The sequence below is a fragment of the Protopterus annectens genome, chromosome 10.part0 (assembly GCF_019279795.1).
Source record: "Protopterus annectens isolate FY-2018-M chromosome 10.part0, PAN1.0, whole genome shotgun sequence".
NCBI lineage: Eukaryota > Metazoa > Chordata > Ceratodontiformes > Protopteridae > Protopterus > Protopterus annectens.
Window position 1 is genome coordinate 657,124,147 of NC_056744.1, and position 19,856 is coordinate 657,144,002.

The following is a 19,856-nucleotide window of genomic DNA, read 5'->3' on the forward strand; positions in this document are numbered from 1 at the left end:
TGGACAGCACAGATGGAACGTTATGGTAAGCACATAAAACTTTATCTGATGTTGTCAGTTCTCTTTCCATCCTCAACTTATGGGACACAGTCCCCAGCTACCTAAAAATCCCGGGTGGACTCTAAGGAAGGATATTCCCGAGCATAACTGACCCAAAGGCTGTTCTCCTCGAGACCAGATCCAGTCTGTAATGAGTGAGAGAGGTACGAGGGTTTGTCCAAGTACCAGCCTCACATATATCATCCATAGAAGCTCCAGACAGAAAGACTGAAGAGGTCTCCACGGACTTAGCTGAGTGGGCTGTTTGAGGTTTCGTCAAGGTTAGACCTATCTTGTTATAGATAAATGAAATGCAATCAGCCAGCCATCTGGCTAAAGTTACCTTTGCAATTGGTTTGCCCAATTTCAAATCTGCAAAGCACACAACTGATCTAGCTTCCTAACTTCTTTTTTCCTAAATAAGTAAAAACATAATTTTTTATGAACATCCAATAAATGCAACATATATTCATCTTTTTTTGCAAATTTAGGAAAGAATACTGGCAAATTAATGGATTGATTGACACTGGATTCTGACACCACTTTGAGAAGGAAAGATGCATTGGTACATGAAGTGACCCATCCTTGTGAAAAATCAAGTAGGAAGGCTTAGATGATGATACTTGAACCTCTGAAATTTTTCTAGCAGAGGTAAAATGGCCACTAGAAAGATAGTTTTCCAGGTCAGGAGCTTAAGATCGCATACAGCTGCTGGTTCGGGTCTATATCAAAACATCGAATGTTCAAAATATCAAACGTTCTGAACAGTGAAAATGCAGGACCTCAAAGTGCTTTTTTTGAGATCACAGTACAGTGAAGATTGGAATATTTGCCCTTTGCTCACTGTAGTGCGATCTTGGAGTTGGAATATATATTTAGTGGGGGGGCTGCGCCCCCCACAATAACGAATACGAGTTTCAGCATTTTCACTCTTTAGAGCGTTTGATATTTTAATTATTCAATTTTCTGATATAGATGCGCTGGCTCAAAGGGAGGATGAATTGCAGCCTACTGTACCAAGTTCAAATTCCATGTTGGAGTAGGATCCTTATAAGGGGTCACTGCAGGAGTGTACCTCTCAAACAAGCTTTACAAAGTATAGAAGAAGCCATAGAAGAATTTTCAAATCCAAAATGAAAGTTAGATATTACTGCTAATTGAACTTCAATCATTGAGGAGCTAGCCCCCTCATTAAAAATTGTTGCCAAAAATTCAAGTACACTATGTATTGTAGCTGAGAAGAGATAAACGTATTTTTGTTGTGCCTAGCAAATAAGTCTTTTCCATTTACTTGTCTAAAGTTTTCTTGTGGAAGACTCATGGGAAGATAGAAGAATATGACAGGAGAGAGAGCAGTGGTTGTCCGACTATTAACAGTACTGAAGAAACCAAGCTATCAGCTTAATTTTTGAAATATCCAGATGAATCATGCATGCCGGGTGAGACAAGAGTCTGGAATCAGATCCAGAATCCGAGGTTGGCAAAGTAGATGAGGCCACAGGAAGGGGAACCATATCTGTAGAGACCAGTAAAGTGCAAGGAGGACTTTGCTCTTCAACTTGGCAGCTTCCTGAAGAAATTTTGGAAATAGGGGAATTGGCGGATAAGCATAAAGTAGACCGGGAGGCCAATCATGAAATAAAGCATTCCTCAGTGATTCCCCCTGAGGGGGAATTAGGGCACAGTAGCTGCTGCATTTGTTGTTTAGGGAAGAAGCCAGAAGATCACAGCAAGGCTGGCCTCATTAACAGAAAATCATTTCTGTCACTTTCATGTTCAGAGACCACTCGTGAGGTAGAAGAAGGGACCCGCTCAATTTGTCTGCTATCACAGTGGACTTCTCCAGGATGTGCATTGCTATGAGAAAGCAGTTGGATGAGATCACCCAATGTCACACTCTGAGTGTTTCTCAACACAAGGGGTAAGATCTGGTACCTCCTTATTTGCTAATGTACCAAACTACTGACATATTGTCTGAATCACAATTGTCCTTAAAGGGAGTGTATCCTGGAAGGCCTGCAATGCTAAGGGCACTGATCTCATCTCTAGGGCAGTGATATGCAAACTGGCCTCTGCAGGGGACCAAGTGCCTTGGACTGTTTTCCCCAGGAAGTGCCCTGCTCACCCAGTCTGGGAAGGGTCCCTGGTCACTATGGCCTTTGGTGAAGGGAGAATGAAAGGACAGCCTTGTAGAACCTGATCTGACTGAATCCACCACCAGAGATCTCTCTTGCATGCCTCAGTGATTCTTATTTGTGCTGACATGTGTTGGTAAGAACCTACCACTGTGTTGCTAGCATCCACTGAAGAATTCTCATATGAAATCTTGCTAGAGGAACTAATATTAGGGCAGCTGACATTGACCCCAAGGCTTGAAGGATCAACTGGACAGAAATCTTAGTACTGATAACTATTCTCACGACCTGGAGTCTGATAGTGTGAACTCGAGAGAGAAAGAGAGACTTATCACTGATATCATACTAAAGACTGCTCCTATGAATTCCAAAGTTTATGTTGGCTGCAACTGATACTTCCTGCAATTTATGATTATTCCCGGATGATGTCTGGTCAGGGCGGAAATGAGCCATTTGTCTTGATAAGGAAGCGCAATCTCTGCAGTCTCAAATGAGCTGCTACCACTGCCATAAAATTTGGTGATCATCCTGGGGGCTGTAGTGAGACCAAAGGGCAGTGCTCTGAACTGGTGGTGATTGGCTCCCAGTTGGAAGTGTAATATCTGTTCATTTTGATGTGATAGTACACATCCCGAAGGTCTATCGAGCACATCCAGTCGTCCTTGCCCAGGAAGGGTAAAACTGACTGAACCATGACCATCAGAAACTTTGTATGCTGAACTGACCAGTTCAAAGTAGTGAGATCCAAGATTTATTCTTTAGTCCCCTGTTTTCTTTGGCACTAAAAAGAATCTTGAGCAAGTTCTAGATTCTATCTGGTGTGGTGGGACCTCTTGGATGACTCTTCTAGCAGTTTTTTTTTTCTAGTGCTGCTGCTTTCCTCTGACTGGGTGGAACATCTGGAATTTTGCACACAGTTGGGGGTGAAAGAGAAAAGGGAATTATACAGTCTCTGGAAATAATCCTCTGCATCCAAGTATCTCTTGTTAAATTTAGCCAGGCTCTGTGGTGTAGGGATAGTTGACCCCAGATTGCCTCCAGAGGAGGAACAATCGGGCCCTCCTTTCATGAGCACTGTTAAGGACCATCACAGAAAGAATCTCTGGAGCCCTGGTTTTGCAGGCCTCCTCTGCCATGTGGGTGTTGTCATCCATTACAGTTCCCCCTCCTGCCCTTAGGAAGACTGCTTCCATGTGTGTCCTGGAAAGGACCCTGGGACTTTCTAACATCTTCCAGCCAGCTCGTCGATTCCTAGAAGAGGATCTTTGAGGAATCAAAAAACATACGTCCACTGCAGAGAGGACCTTACCATCCTTTTCACCTCTGCTTATGTGTCCTTCACTTTTGGGCCAAACAAGGAAATGATGTTAAAGGCAGCATTGTCGAATAAGGACATGAAAGGCTCCGCAAAATCACAGCCATCCAAGCATGTCACTTAATAGACATATGCTTGAACCTGCTGTCCTTGAGGTTCCTTTGGCTCCAAGCGATATAAGCCTCATGGATGAATTCAAATTAGATTAGAGGGTAGCCAACTGAGAGGTTACAAACAATACAGCCTCAGCAGTAATGGTCTCAGAAAGGGATTTTGATAGTTCCTTGATCAAGTCCCTTTGTAGTCTAGTAAAATGTGCCAAATAGTTTAGCAACCTAAGGGCAAAGGTCGGTGAAGCATGCACATGCCTCCCAAACCTGTCCATCGCCCTAGATTCCTTCTTAGGGGGGATAAACAGAGGAACTATGCTCAACAAGTTCCTTCTTGGTGGCTGCCACCACGACCATGGCATCCAAGGGCACCCCCCCTTACTCCAGAATTCCTTCCCGACAGGTGGAGCCAGAATCTAATCTTGCCTCTTAGGGCTCAATCAGGCGACGCCTGTTGAGAGACCAAATCAATAAGCTTGTCGGTGGGCAGAGTAATCCAGGAGGAAGATAGGCCAGCTCCAAAGGCCTCCAGAAATACTGATTCCTCTGGTAAAGGGTTGCTGGAGGACCACCCACCTCTCTGCTTAAGGATCTTAGGATGACTCCAAATAAAATGTCTTCTGGAGGTGATCGTAGGGACCCTTCTCCATAAAAATCAGTATCTTCAGTGACTGACTCCTACAGAGAGTCCATGCACTCTCTCTCTTCCTAGGTACTTCCTCAGTGGGATGTTCCTGTTAAGTTTCGGAAGAGATTGTATAACACTGCTGAGTGGTGTGGAGGTCTTGAGCTGGCTGTCCCTGTGGAGTAGAATGATGCTGATCCAAGTGCAGTGACATTTGGGAAATAGACAGGATATCCGAGGGGGTAGGATGTGTCCCCATCTAGTCAGAGCAGAGAATACTCTCTTCACTATCTCGAAGGCAAAATGTTCCAGAGAGAAGGAAGACATCAGCCCTGAATAGGGAGGCTACTGAACCGCTGCCTCCCTCTACCCTGAAAGCAATCACCCCACAGAGGAAGTCAGAGCTTAACTGTCCAATGCCGAGGCTCTGAGGGCCACAGATAGCTCCAAAATCCTCTTAATCAACTCCAACACCCTGAAGCCGACAAGGGAGCCTTGGCTCAGAGTCATCCGGATCAGAAGATGTTAGAGCCGGTGCACTCAGAGCAAGCTTCAGATCCAAAGATAAGGCTATCTTTGGTTCACGGCCAGACAAACCCAGAAGGTAAGGTTCCATGGACTCTGAAGCAACCAGAGGGATCAGAGAAGAGCAAGTAGTGGTGGTTTAGTACATGGACAGACTTCCTGACTCAAGGGGGTAACAGCCGGTAAAACCCTTATTTGTATCTGTGCCGAGAGAAACTTTCTCATCATTTTGTCCACAATTTCTTCAATTCAACTCCTGGCACAGTGAGATAAGCCAAGGGATGGTGACTTAGACAGACGTCTTTCCAAAAAGGATGAGACAACCTGGTAAGGCACTCCATCATACATAGACTACCTAGTCCTAGAAACGCTTATCGCATCAGAAGATTTTTTTTCTGAGACTGTTTGATCTGTTGATTTCTTCTTAGGATCCAGGGGAGAGTGGCCTTAAACTGGTTTCAGATCCATTCTTTGTCTTTTCCCTGGCAGCTCCAAAGATAAGAGTCAAGGAGGCAGAGGGCCTAGGAGACTTGGACAATGACTCCTTAGATTTTATTTTGGGGGAGTGAGCCCTAGAAAGAGCTTTGTCAAAGGAAGATGGAAGCAGTCTTAAGAATCAACTTATTCTATTGGCAATTGTTCTGGGATTAAAATTTTTGTAATAAGGATAAGGGAGAAATATACAAATAAAATTTATAAGCAAAGAGGAAAAATTTAAAGATAATATGAAAAAACACTTCTCTGAAGATAACTCGAGAGCTAAGGCTGACCACTTTTTACGAAAAGTGGCAAATGAGATCTGAGGCATCTTAGGGAATGGTACACTATGGGTAAGGGAGACGCTCCAGAGATTTTTGGTTACCATGAATTTTAGTAATGGTAGTCTCAGATCTGAGGAACACAGCCGAACCCATAAGTTGAGGATACAATGAAAACTGACATTAGATCAAATGTTATGATTTTTAGTCACAGTGAATTTTCCCAAAACAGGGCAGCTATGATAAAGCAAAATGGCAAAAATTCTTTACTTACACAACCTTACTTAAACCAGTGACATCCTCACCTTTTTAATGTCTTCAATGCACTTAACAATGTAGGCTTTTTTAATAACTTCCTTCACAGCATAAGCATCACTGAGAATGGTGAGATGTTCCTCCAGAGCTTGCTGAACTAAACCGCATGGCAATGACGGAAGATGAGCCAGGTCCCACAGCACCTCCAATACCTACATCAGAAAACAAAACTCATTACTGAACATTTAAAACAGATGGTTAATTCCATCTGGAGACTTGATGTGTTAGACAAATTCTAAACATGCCTCTTCTGCAAGCTTACAGTTAAAACTTACATTACTACTTATCCAGTCTAATGCCAGTTTACTAACACAGGGAAAAACACTTAACAGTGTCAATAAGTGGGGTTAAAACGAATTTAAGAATCAGATGGTTGGGTAAGGGAAACAACTGCAGACTGGTTTTCTGCTCCAGAGAAAACAAAGTTACAGATATACAAAGCTATAGCCCTCCCCCTCAACCTCTTACAGTGGCCAAATGCATAGCTTATTGTAATGTGACATTTGTTAAGATTAAACTCTGAAGGACAGACCTGAGAGATCTCACTTGCTAGCTACAATTCAGCAATGGTAAGGGCTTTCTGAACTGTTAAAAACAGTTTAGATAACTCAAGCAAGATAAAGAACTATACGGAAAAAATACATTTCTCAAAGGGAAATGCACAGCTGAAGACATTAAAAAAAAATCTGAGTATCCACCTGGCTCCATGGTGAAAGCAGACAGAGTCCTGACTGCAACCCAGGAGACCAGGGTTCAATTAGTTGCTTAGCACTGGTGAAACAAAGCAAACAGGAAAAGGAGTGAGGCCCACTTAACTTTCCTGGGGAGGGATGCACAAAGACAGAGAGCTCGGGTGATGCAATTTCCCTAGTGGAGACCAGGGAATACACCATTCATGCTTCAAGGTCAGGGACACGGCTTGCCCTTGCAGATATGAAGGGACACCCTTCACTGCAGCTCATTGTGTGGAAGACACTGCAGCATACAATGTCCCATACCACAGTAGATGGTTGTCTTAAGTGACTGCCAGTCAGTTAACCCTCCCCACAGTGCAAGAGAATGAATAGGTTAAACTGGATGGATGGGGACTGATGACTGAATAAACACGCGTTGGGATGTCGGGTATCCCAGTGCTGCCACAGTTAATTCCTACAAGGAAATGACCACTGTGTCGATATAGAAATTGTGCAAATGGGGAAGCAGAGTAAAAAATGAAGGGGCCATCTATCATACACAAAAGGTTACCTCCTTATACAAACTACCATTTATGCTACTGGTAACTCTTATCAGGCTCAGTAGCATAAAATAATGCTGCTACTTACAGTAACCTGGACAACGACATGGTACAGAAATGGTCCCATAAATAACAGCAAATTTGAATAAACACCTTTACAACACTGTTACATGCAGGTAGGCAGACAATGTAAACTTCGACAGACAATAAATGTGAGAATAAAAGTGTTAGCAGCATAAGACTGCCATGAATAACAGCATAAAGATACACTGTAGTGTAAAACCTGCCCAGAATACTTACAAAGGGGCAATGGGACAGAGTTCAAAACCAATTCATCTTAAATTCATCACCTGGTTTGCTAAAACAAGTTTCTATAGCGTGAGGTCAGCTTAAACCATACCTACCAGCAGGTAAAATGATCTGACTTACAAGCTCTTGCCTAAATTATTACCGGGCAAAGTAAGGCAGAGGGACTAAGGATGAAGAACTGAGCTTCAACACGCAGTAACTAACTTAAAGAAACATTATCATTCATAACTAATATACAGACATTAAAAGATGAAACATCTGAATACCAAGTACAACTCTTAATTAGAAAAAAATCACCTACAACATTATAAATTCAATTTTTATATCAGGCTCAGGGCAAGAAAAGCCTAGTAATGCGATAAGGTAAACAAAAAAAAATACTCAGAGCTGAGAAGATACCCTTAAGAACTGTCAAACCATTACTAATAAAATAACCCTAAAACCCTTACTAACAAGGGACAAATTTCTACCATTTTTAAACTCTATTTTCATTTTATTATATTCACTAACTTTTGCTTCTGAAGAGGAAACGTTCAAGATAGCAGCACAATGACTAACAGGTTGATCTGAGCTTTCCCAGTTTGATAACAGAAACTGAAAAATAAAAAACGGCCAGTAAAAATGTCAGTTCATTCATACAACTTGTTAACTGGGGTTAAGCACTGATCTCACTGCATCAATTTCAGTCTCAGCCAGAACTCAAGTGAAAAAATAAAAACTAATATGATAAAGCAACATACTAAAACTAAAGAAACAGTTAATATACCATAGAAAAAAAATTAAGAAGGTTGTCAAAAGAAGTTATTATGTACAACATTTACATCAGTTACAGCAGCAACATATTAGGAGTTACTACCCATCACTTTCACTGTAGCATCTCTGTATGTGTCAGAAATTAGGGAGACTAGGTTATGTAATCTGAAGCACAGCATTTACAGCTTGTGCTGTGAGATTATGTCCTGACTTAAATCACTGTTGCAGTATTCCAAACAGATGTGTTTTCACTACTGACAAAGCCAGAATAGCAAATCTTAAACCTTCCCTGGAGCATGAATGTTAAAGACCTCACCTCGCAATCACATTGTGGACCTATAAATGCAAATCCTTAAGACTACCTCATTGCCAGCCCAAATGCAGGTCTGATCTTCACGTGGTTGCTGGTACTATTAGCTTCTTGGATTCAATAAGTGCCCCATTGGGGAACCTTTCTACTTATATACACTGTTTTGTTGTACTTTGTTAGATGTCAGCAAGGAGGGGAAAGTGTGAGTACAGTAAGCAAATTTCCTACAAACATCCCCATATCCAGTATCTCTAATGCCTAGGTGCAGAACATGATGATTATAAAAGCCTGCTCAATTTGTCAGTCCTTTGTTCCCAAGACTTAACTATCCAGTTTGTCTTTGCTAAACACTTTCTTGGAGACTCAACAACTTTAGCATCTGGCCCACTCCAAACGTACTTCCATCTCATAAGAAGAAGAAGAAAAAAAAAAGAGATCTAGGCTTGATGCTTGTCTGCCCAATTTGACTCAAGACAAACCTGCAGAGTTTACAGAACGCACAGTACGTCTGACTATCTCAGATTCACTCTACTGTGACCCTGCAAAAGGCTGGTACAGCATCACAGGATCATGCATTCAAAGAGACTATTACTGCTAATAAAAATGCAGAACTGTACATCATCATTTCAGAGTGAACAGAAAAGTCCCTACAGATTTTAGTTAGGGAAGAGATTCCCTGCAAGCTGACTGAGGTACTTCAGTGTTTGGAACCTTCACACTTGGTTCAAGAGAATGTCATCCCTAAAAAAAACAACAAAAGACCAAGTATGTCTTCTCCCCTCCTCCTCCTAGGAGGAGGAGTGGATGGACTTCTCTCAGGGCTTTTTCAAGGCCATTATAGCCTTCAACTGCTTTCAGCTGCTGTCCCTCCTCTTACCCCTCAGGTTACTGTGCATTCTTCTAGGTCACAGATTCTGATGACCATTCATTAGCCTACTCATCTCAAATTCACACGCTTATCAGATCCCTTCAGATGAGATTTCTATTTCACCCAATCCCCCCTGTGGAAGAGACATCCTTTGGGGAGACCATTTTAAACATGAAACATTTTTGTGTGGGAGTCAATACTGCAGCCTCTTGGAGGTGTACACTCTTAATACCTCCCATGTTCCTCAAGTCCTGGAGGCATTTGATGCTTTCAAATCCTCCTCCTCCGCTCCTGACTTGCAGCCTCCTGCTCCCAAAAAAAGCCAGACAAAGATTTGCCCCAGTGCCAGAGGACTTAAGTTCCTTTATAAGAATCCTGTAGCTGATCAGCTGCATCCCTCTCTTCTGACTTAGTCAGGGAAAACTAAGCTGCTACCAAATGCTAATGTTCCTCCTTTCGACAAGGACAGCAGTGTCATGGATGGGGGGGGGGGGGGGATTATACCGCATTGATTCTGGCTTTCAGGGCTACATATTATCAGACTCAGCAGTCCAAATACCCATTATGAACCCTTAACAGTCTAAGCAAGGTACTGGTGGATATGCAGGGTTTAGAGTCTAAGAAACAAAGTTCGTCCCTGGTAAATCATGCCACTCAAGTGTCCAGACACAATATAAAATGGAGCTATGATGCTGTTGAGGACTCCTCCACAGCAACTGCTACTGGTACAGTCATCCACAGACAGCACGGTCACACAACCAGCCCATGCCAGAAGATTTTAAAGCTAAGCTCATTGATTCAGCCCTTGTCAAAGATCTTTTGCTCTGACAACCAGCTAGCCTACTGAAAACATTACAGGACCAAAGTAAAACTAGGAAAGACTGCTGACAAATTATATTTAACTTAGTACATTCACACAAGAGGAGCTACTCATCCACGTCTACTAATTTTTGTCAGCAGAGAACACAGACCTCCCCAAAAGCACAAGAAGCTGCCTAGGAAACATTTTCTAGGAAAACCTGAAAGGGACCCCAAATGTGGGAGTGTTTCCCTTCTCAGATAAGTCACTGTGGCTATCTTCCAAATCCCCTCCCCCACACTCTCACCCTACTCCTCTCAAAAAGGCTCACCCAGTCCATCTCAAACTTGGAAAAGACAAGTAGGTACTATTATATATATATATATATATATATATATATATATATATATATATATTATAAAAAAAAACACGAGTTTACCTTATGTCCTGGAAGGAGGTACAGGCTTAAATTATTTGTCAAATTGTTTAAGCCTTATTTTGTGGGGGCTCCTGACTGTTATGACAAGAAAGACTGAGGAAGTGATGTCGGCTACCTACTTTTGTATTGGACTCTCTGACGTCCTTTACAACCGATGGCATTTTTACTTACCTTTGGTATTCTGGCTGACCTTAGGTCTTCCGGGAGCTTGGATAACCCATTTGTTAAGACTGCAACAGTGAATACAGTGTAACATCTACATTTATGGTAAGTGTACACAACTGTACTTTCTCTACTCTTCCATCTGTCAGCTCACTGTCTCACGCAACCTCTCCCTCAACCCTGCTGTATGCCCTTTCATTTTTAAAAGAATTACAGTCAAAGATGACATACCTCTCCTTGAAAACCTAAAACTAGACCTGCCTCTAGGGACTAACCTTTCCCCTGGATGGTATTGCAGTGTACGGAGTACATAGTTACTCCTATGTTGCATGCATTTGCTTAACACTAAACTGTATGCTCAGTGTATGGAAAACAGCAAAAGTTGTAGCACCCCCCCCCCCCAAAAAAAAAATAAAATAAAATAAAACAGCAGCATGATATCCAGTGATTTATGCAAAATCTCCATCCTACCTGCCCTTGGGAAAATCTTATAAAAACTGGTTTATAATCAACTCTCAAACTACATAAGTCAATATTGCCTTCACCTCTTCCAAGAAACATGTTTTCTGGTCTGGCCACAGACATGCATTCATTCTGTAGGCACTGACTAGGGCAGTATATACTTGTAGGTTTTAGTGTAGTATAAGGTGTTCAAATATTTAATTTCAATAAATTTACAATATGTATGGAGTTATTTATTAATTCATTTATTTATTAATTATTTATTTTTTATGTATTAGGAATTGGATATGCAAATTATTTATATTTTAGGTACGGACTAGTGCAATACATTATAATAAAATAATAGTGTTTAGTATAAGGTGATTATACATGGATAGGAAATAGTTTTTTTTTTTTTTAAATTATATTAATACAGTATACATTTCACAAAGAACTCAAATAGTCATAATATGTACTGAGATTTTTATTTGTGTTACAGACTATGAATTGAGTGATCCTAGCTGACATTGATGAGAATTTGTACAAATTCTAGAATTATATGAATGACTATATGAAATTAGCCACTAGCACTTTAAATTTGTGTAGTGCTTATTTGGTGCCAAAAAGGCTTTAAAAGAGTGTTTGGTTACTAAGCTTAATGGTTCTGATGAAGTCTGCATTTTGCGCAGATGAAAGCAATTAACAGAATTGTTTTTATTGAGATGTTTTATTATTAAAGTTTTAACCAGTCCGAACCGTGTTCTTTCCGCTGTTAACTATAAACCTAGCTGACGGTGGATTGCAGTCTATATACTGTAATTCATATACATATAGATATATATATATACATATAGATATATATATATATATATATATATACATATACATATATATATATATATATATATATATATATATACACATATATATACAAATATATACATACATATACACAAATATATATATATACATATATACATATACACATATATATATAAATATACGCATATATATATATATATATATATATATATATATATATATACATATACATATATACACATATGCAACATATACATACATATATATATATATACACACACACACATATATATATATACATATATGTGTATATATATATATATATATATATATATATATATATATATATATATATATATATGTGCACATACTTATATATATATATATATACACACAAAGTTACACCTCCAACAAAAAAGCAAATACACCAAAAAGCTTTTAAGTATAGTAAAGGAGAGTAAAGGTATAGCCAAAAGAAGTCAGGGGGCTGGAGGGAGGGTAACCAGGACTGCAACAGTGAACACACTCTAACATCTACATTTACGGTAAGTGTACACAACTGTACTACGTTCTTCATGTTTCACTGTTGCAGTCATCACATTTGGGCAGATTCCCAAAGCTAAGGATGGGAGGAGGCATTTAGACAGCATTAGGAGCAGCTATAAGGCCCTGCAAGACTGCAGTGGCAAAGCCAGCTCTGGATTTAGAGAAAATTAGTGAATGGTAATGCTTGGTGAAAGTATGTACAGAACTCCAGGTAGCAGCTTCTAGGATGTCCTTGGTAGGTACACCTCTGAGAAAAACTGTAGAGGCAGATGCAGCCCTGGTTGAATGGGGTCTAATCCCCTGTGGGATAGGTTTTCCATGGTGCTTTTAGCAGAAATGAATGCAATGGCCTATCCATTTAGAGATGGTTTGTTTTTAAATAGCCTTCCCCTCTGCCCATGCAGCAAATGCCACCAGCAGCAGTTCAGATATCCTTTGAGGTTTAGTCCTGTCCAAGTAAAATCTAAGTTGTCTGTGCACATCTAAGGAGTGCAGGATCCTTTCCCCTTTGTTCTGTAGATTAGAAAAGAAGGTTGGCAAAAGAATGGACTGGTTAAGAGCCACACTGGATACCACCTTGGGCATGAAGGAGGGATTGGTCCTGAGGGACACCCTGTCTGCATGAAAGATGATGAAAGGCTCCACTGCCATAAGGGCTTGTAGTCCAGATACCCTTCTTGCTGAAGTAATTGCTAAAAGGAAGGCTGTTTTCCGAGAAAGAAATTTTAACTCTGCACTTGCAGCTGGCTCAAAAGGAGGAAGAGTGAGTTTTTCCAATACAAAGTTAAGGTCCCAGGCTGGAGTTGGGGCTCTCCTGGGTGGTCTTAAGTTTTTGGCCCCTCTGAGGAATGCTTGAGCAGTGGATGAGAGAAGAGGGGTGGTTCTGTGTTGTAATGAGCTGAAGTGGCTGAGCCATGAATTTTGCTGGAGGAAAAAGAAAGGCCCTTGTGAAGCATCTCAGTTAAACATTGAAGAATCTAAGGTAAACTGGACACTGCTGTGCCCACCCCTTGAGTTTGGTTCCAGACACAGAATCTTTTCCATTTTTCAGCATAAGATTTTCTAGCACTAGGCCTCCTTGCCTCTAAAATGACATCCAACACTTGTTTACTGAGGGATGGTAAGGAAGAGATTAGGAAATTAGCCAGGCTGCCAGGGTTTGAAGCTGAGGGTGCAGAATCTGGCTCTCCTGCTGAGACAGCAGGGTAGGGGTCTGAAGCAGATGCCATGGAGCCAGCAGTGACAAATGGCGGAAGAGGGGGTACCGGTGTTGGCAGGGCCAGTCTGGTGCAATCTGGTGCAATCAGTATCGTTCATGGTTTGTCCTGTTTGATCTTTAGTAGTACTTTGGAGAGGAGAGGCAGAGGAGGAAAGGCATAAACTGATAGATTTTTCCAGCTGAAGGACAGAGCATCCACTTTCCATGCTTGTTTGCTGGGAGTCCTTGTGCAGAATTTGTCCAATAGGTAGTTCTGGGGGTGGCAAACAGGTCTATATCTGGGCTCCCCCATCTGTTTATCAACATGTTGAAAATCTTTGGTTCCAGTTTCCACTCGTGTGAGTCCATGAGATTTCTGCTTATTCCGTCTGCCAGTGTATTTAGTTTTCCTGGCAGGAATTGAGCCTGTAGATGCACTTGGTAGCTCAAGGCTGTGTTCTACAGAGCAATGGCTAGTCTGCAGAGGGAGTAAGAATGGGTAACCCCTGCTTGTTTATGTACCACGTAACAGTGGTGTTGTCCATCCTTAACATTAATTGTCCTGAAAGAATGTGGTCCTTGAAGGTTGTCAGAGCATTCTGCACAGTTAACATTTCTTTTTGATGGATATGCAGGTGCTTTTGACTTGGGTTCCATCTGCCCTGAATGCACTTCCCTGCCTGGTGAGCCCCCCATGCACAGTCTGATGTGTCTGTTGTTAGGGTGTGGGCGGCAGGGGGTACAGTGAATGGTAGTCCCTTGTTTAGGTGGCAGGCCTCTGCACACTAAAGGAACTCTAACTGTAGGTAAGGTATGATAAGAATCACTACTTCAAGATCCTGAGAATGTTGACACCATAGGCTTTTTAGATACCATTGTAGTTTCCTTATATGCAGTCTAGCATATGGAATTAGTAGAATGCAGGAGGCCATGAACCCAAAGGCTTGCAGAATTTGCATTGCAGATACCAGGGTTTTTGTGGCCATTAGTTTGAAGTAAGTTGTCAAATGAATTTGTTTCTCTGGCGTGAGGAAAGCCATCTGGGAAGTTGTGTTCAAGATTGCTCCCAGGAATATAATTTGTTGACAGGGTACCAGATGTGATTTCTTTTAATTTATGGTGTATCCCAGACAAGTTAGCACCTTTTGTACGAATGCCAGATGATTCAAAAGTATGTCCTGGCTTTCTGCCTGAATTAGACAATTGTCCAGGTATGGGTATATTTGAATATTTCTTTGCCTGCAAAATGCAATGACTGGAGCTAGGCACTTTGTGAATACCCTGGGCACAGTAGATAAGCCAAAGGGCAGTGCAGAGAACTGATAGTGCATGTAGCCTGCTTTGAAGCGTAGGTATCTTCAAGATTCCCTGATTGGGATGTGCAGGTAGGCTTCTTTTAAATCTAGTGTTGCCAACCAGGCATCTTTGCTTAGCATAGGAAGTAACTGGTGAAGAGTTAGCAGTTTGAATTTTGGAATCACCAAAAAGGTGTTTGATATATGATAGGATGCCAAAAGTTGGTTTTTCTGGGTACCAGGAAAAGTCTTGAGTAGAAACCTTGTCCCTTTTCCTCTTCTGGTACAGTATATGAATAGCCTTTATGCTTAAGAGAGAGAGAGTACTTGCTTTTGAGCCTCTGCCCACTGATTTGGGGGTAGATCTGGCCAACCGTTTGGGGTTGGTAACGTGTGGAAGTGAAATCTGTATCTTTGGGAAACTACATTTAACACCCATTTGTCCTGGGTAATGAGTTCACAGTTTTTTGCCTACAAAGCAATCTTTCCCCCTAAAGGATCTGTCAGTTGAGAAGCGCTTGGTAGTTTTAAAGTAAAGTCAATGAGACAGTTTACCATGGGGGGAGTTTTACTACCACTTGATTCGGAAGTGGGAGCCCCCCACTGTTTAGTCCTGTGCGTACCCTGGGACTGAAAGCCTGGGTGATCTGCTGGTTCTGGGTTTGGACTGAGAAGGCCTGGAAGAGGCAAGAAAAGACCAATTCTTAGACGGCCAATGCCTACTAAATCTTGGGAGGTTGTACTTGTAGGAAATCTTTAACAGTTTGCATAGATTTAGCTTTTTCCTCCATCTTTTTAAGAACAACTTCTGCTTTGTTGCCAAACAGGTGGTCCTGATTTAAGGGAGAATCCAGCAATGTAGCTTTAACATAATCTGGCAAAGATTGCTCCTTAAGCCAAGCATGCGTTCGAAGTACAGACCCAGTGACAGCAGCCCTGCAAGATGCCTCTAATGAATCAAAGCCACATTGCAAAGTATGCTTTCCAACCTGTTCAGCAGAATGCATTAAATCTTGTAAATCCTTATTTTCAGCACAATCAGGAATCAACATAATTTTCTGTTTAAGCAATCCAATGATATGCTGCTGATACTTTAACATATGAAACTGGCAGTTTAAGGCCCTAATGGCCAAGGTTGCAGAAGTGTATACTTTTTTACCCCATCTATCCAGCGCCCTGGAGTCACTATCAGAGGGGGTTAGGATTTTTGGCAGTAGTAGCCTTGATGCCCTTGTGTCCCTGTGAAATGGTCTCTGGATCCGCAGTAGGATTTTAAAAAGGAACTTGTGAGAGTCAGGAACCCTGCAATATCTATCAGGTTTTCTGGGAGCAGGAGGTAGAGTCAGGGGCCAAGCTAGGTTCAGAAAAGGCATCAACAATGTCTAGTACAGGAGGGATAGCTAAAGACCTGTGCTGGGGCAGGAGTAAGATATCCCTAAGCCTCTTTTTAGAATCAGAGTAATCCTGGCTTTTCCAGCGAAAGTGCTCCCTAAGAGTATGCAAGATTTTACCAAAAGAGAAATCCTCTGTGGTGGTGGTGGTGGGTGGGTGGGCAGAGGGACTAGAGTCCTCTGCATCAGAATCCTCATAGGTAGATAAGGGTAAATCCTGGTCATCAGAGGAAACAGAAATTTCAGAATCCTGGTCAGAAGTATCATAAGCAAATTCAGTCTAGGTCGCTTAGAGGGGGAAGGTTGGCTTCCCCTGATTAAAGTAATAAGGTCTTCAGCCATTCTTATCTGTTTTTTAGGCACAGAGGCCTGACCATGCAATCTGGGCGTCGGTTTTTAGGCATAGTTCGTGTTTTAGGCCTTGAAGAAAAATATGGCATCAGTTTAATATAGAAGCCAGTAGGCCTGAATACACCCTCAGAAGCCGGTGCCTGCACAGCGGCTCAGGACCCATCCAAGGTAGAGACATCCACAGGTTCCACAGTTAAAGCATCTCGCGGCATACCAGACTCCGAATGGGTCTCAGTAGAGGCCTGCGAATCTAAAGTAGCGGATATCAGGGGCTGCAAAAGCACCTCACTGAGTACCGGCGACTGGCTTAGGAGAAGCGTCTTCGGCAACTTTGGATCTAGGCAGCTTCTCTTTGTCTTTACTTTTGCGTTTTTTTGTAATGTCGGTAGTTGGATGGCTTACCGAAGACATATCTGGATAATTGAACCGAGTACCAAAATATTTAGAAACGGAAATATACCAACGACGAATAGTTTGTTGCTTAAATAATGCACAAAACCGACAGCAAGGTACGTCGTGGCCAGGGCCTAGGCAAGGAATACAGTACAAATGAAAATCTTTGTGAGGTATTTGCTTTTCACAAGAAATACAATTATTCACTTTTACTGACATCGGTTTACAGCAAGAAAAAGTTTCCCCAACGGGGTACTTAGCTTTAGTTGAAGACTTCGGTTCTGAAACTCAAACGGCCGACCGGCATTTATGAACTGCTTCTGCTTCAGTCACCGCAAGAAAGACTGATGTAATGGCGTCAGCTGCATGCTTTATACCAGAATCAAACTGACAAACTAAAAACTTTTAAAACAAAAAAGCGAGTAATAAAGATGGAGCGGTAAAAACAACCAAATACTGTCTAATGAGCTTAAAATAAACATTCATTTATAAGCTTATGTATGTATAAGGGCATTATAGTTAAAATCCCTATTAGTAAATACTTACTCTAACCTTAACTGCTATGATAGGTTTGACATCTTTATCATAGCAGTTAAGGTTAAAGTATTTACTAATAGGGATTTTAACTATAATGCCCTTATGCATACATAGGCTTATAAATGAATGTTTCTTAAGTAGGGTTTATTTAGTACTGCATAGTGAATGTATTTTAATGGCATAATTTAATTTTGAAATATCGTGGGTTTAATGTGTTGCTTCCTACACATTTGGCTGTCCGATTTTAGTACGTTAGCTACGGTTAGCGTACTTGTGTTTTGCTGAATATTTTTGAAAGTTAGTTGTCTTTAAGAAATACATTTTTAACTGACTAATTAAGTTGCTTATGGATTGTCTACATAATGTTAGTTAATTGATAGATGTGTATCTGATGAAAGAGAAGCAATGCCTTTTCCGAAAGCGCTCATTCAACAGTATTTGGTTGTTTTTACCGCTCCGTCTTTATTACTCGCTTTTTTGCATGCTTTATACCCCTGACTACCTGACGTCATGGAAGGTGAGACAGCAACCAACGCAGGACCCAAGACTTTGATAATCAGGCCGACTGAGGGCTACTGCAAGCAGATAACCCAAATGTGATGACTGCAACAGTGAAACACGAAGAACATCTGTACTATGTTCATCATGTTTCACTGTTGCAGTCCCAACAAATGGGTTGATTATCAAAGTCCAGAGAAAAAAGTGGGGAGGCACCAACAGCATCAAGGGTTGGAGATAATACCCTGCAAGACTGCAGTGGCAAACCCTGCCCTGCCTCTGGAAAACAGAGGCATATTATAATGCTGGATGCTAGGCTAGAAATTAAGTCAATCTCGAACCAACTGGAGTAAGAGTATACTAACCAAGTAATGTTGACCATTCCGCTCAAAGTGATCAGTGGCTACTGTCAACCAAGGTAGTTCCGGAATCTGGTTAAGCTGAAGTGGTTCCTTCTGTTGATGAGGCTTTGTACTATTACACACTGAACAAGATAAAAGTGCTCTCTCAATGTCTTGTGACATAGAAGACCAAAATACTAGCTCTCTCGCCCTTTTGGTAGATTCGGTTCCAGGGTGACCAGGATGCAAGATAGTAATGTACTCTTGCTGCAAGGACTTTGGAACAATTACTTTCAGACCTTACATAATGATACCTTTTGTCAGACAAAATCTCATCTCCGTATGGAAAATATTGCACTTCTTGAAGTAAAATAGTTTGCTTTGGTGGCCATCCTTGCTTGATAAAATGGTTGAGCCTTTGTAAAACTGATCTGTGGCTGTGTGATCTCTCAAGCTCATCAAGACATGTGGAAGAAAAATTTCTCTCTTCCATGACTTCAAAATCAAGGTTCTCATTCTCATGCTGTTCTCTGGCATTTCTGGGCGATCTGGATAATGTATCAACAAAATAAAGAAGTTTGCTTTTCTTGTAGACAAGATTGAAATTGTATGTCTGCAATCTCAGCATCATACACTGCAGTCTGGCTGGAGATGAACGCATTGGCTTTCTCAGGATTGTGACTAATGGTTGGTGACCTGTTTCGATCTGGATACGTCTACCATAAACAATTATGGAACTTCGAACATGCAGACACAATTGCTCTTTCACAATCTGGGCTAACTGCATTCCAGTTTGGGTAAGAGTTCTTGATGCATAGGCAACAGGTTGATCCTCTTGTAAAATGACTGTACAAAGACCAAATTTCAAAGCATCACAGGAAAGTGCAACTGGTTTGCAAACATCATAGTACAAGGTTGGTGGACTGGAAATACTCTGTTTCAGGGCATCAAATACTCTTTGGTGTTGCTCTAACCAAGATCAGGATACATTTTTACATGTCAGCTCTCAGAGTGGTGCTTAAAGTTGGCTGAAGTCTGGAATGAACTTGCCTAGGCAGGTGACCATGCTAAGAAAACTTTGCAGGGCTTGAACACTGTCTGGAGCTGGCATCTTGAGAATGGCTGCTGTTTTGAAGGGTCTGGTCGTAGGCCTGTATTCATAAATAAGTGACCAACATAAGTAACTTCTTGTAGCCTGAATTTGCATTTGTGTGGACTGAGCTTAGATTCAATTGATGTGCCCTTTCTAGACCTTTTCTGACGTTTCTGTCATGTTCTGCTGCATCATGACCTCCTACCAGTATGTCTACTATAATAGCACAGGGATACCCAGAAAAATTTTGTTCC

At 41.4% G+C, this 19,856-nt stretch overlaps 1 protein-coding gene across 1 annotated transcript in view; it reads right to left on the reverse strand.

Moving 5' to 3' along the window:
* Positions 1 to 19,856, reverse strand: part of USP24 (ubiquitin specific peptidase 24) — a 4,679,666-nt gene that overhangs the window by 3,523,912 nt on the left and 1,135,898 nt on the right. Inside the window, exon 15 of the mRNA XM_044085508.1 lies at positions 5,813 to 5,974. Within this exon, the coding sequence (XP_043941443.1) occupies positions 5,813 to 5,974 (162 nt within the window). The remainder of the gene's footprint in view (positions 1 to 5,812; positions 5,975 to 19,856) is intronic.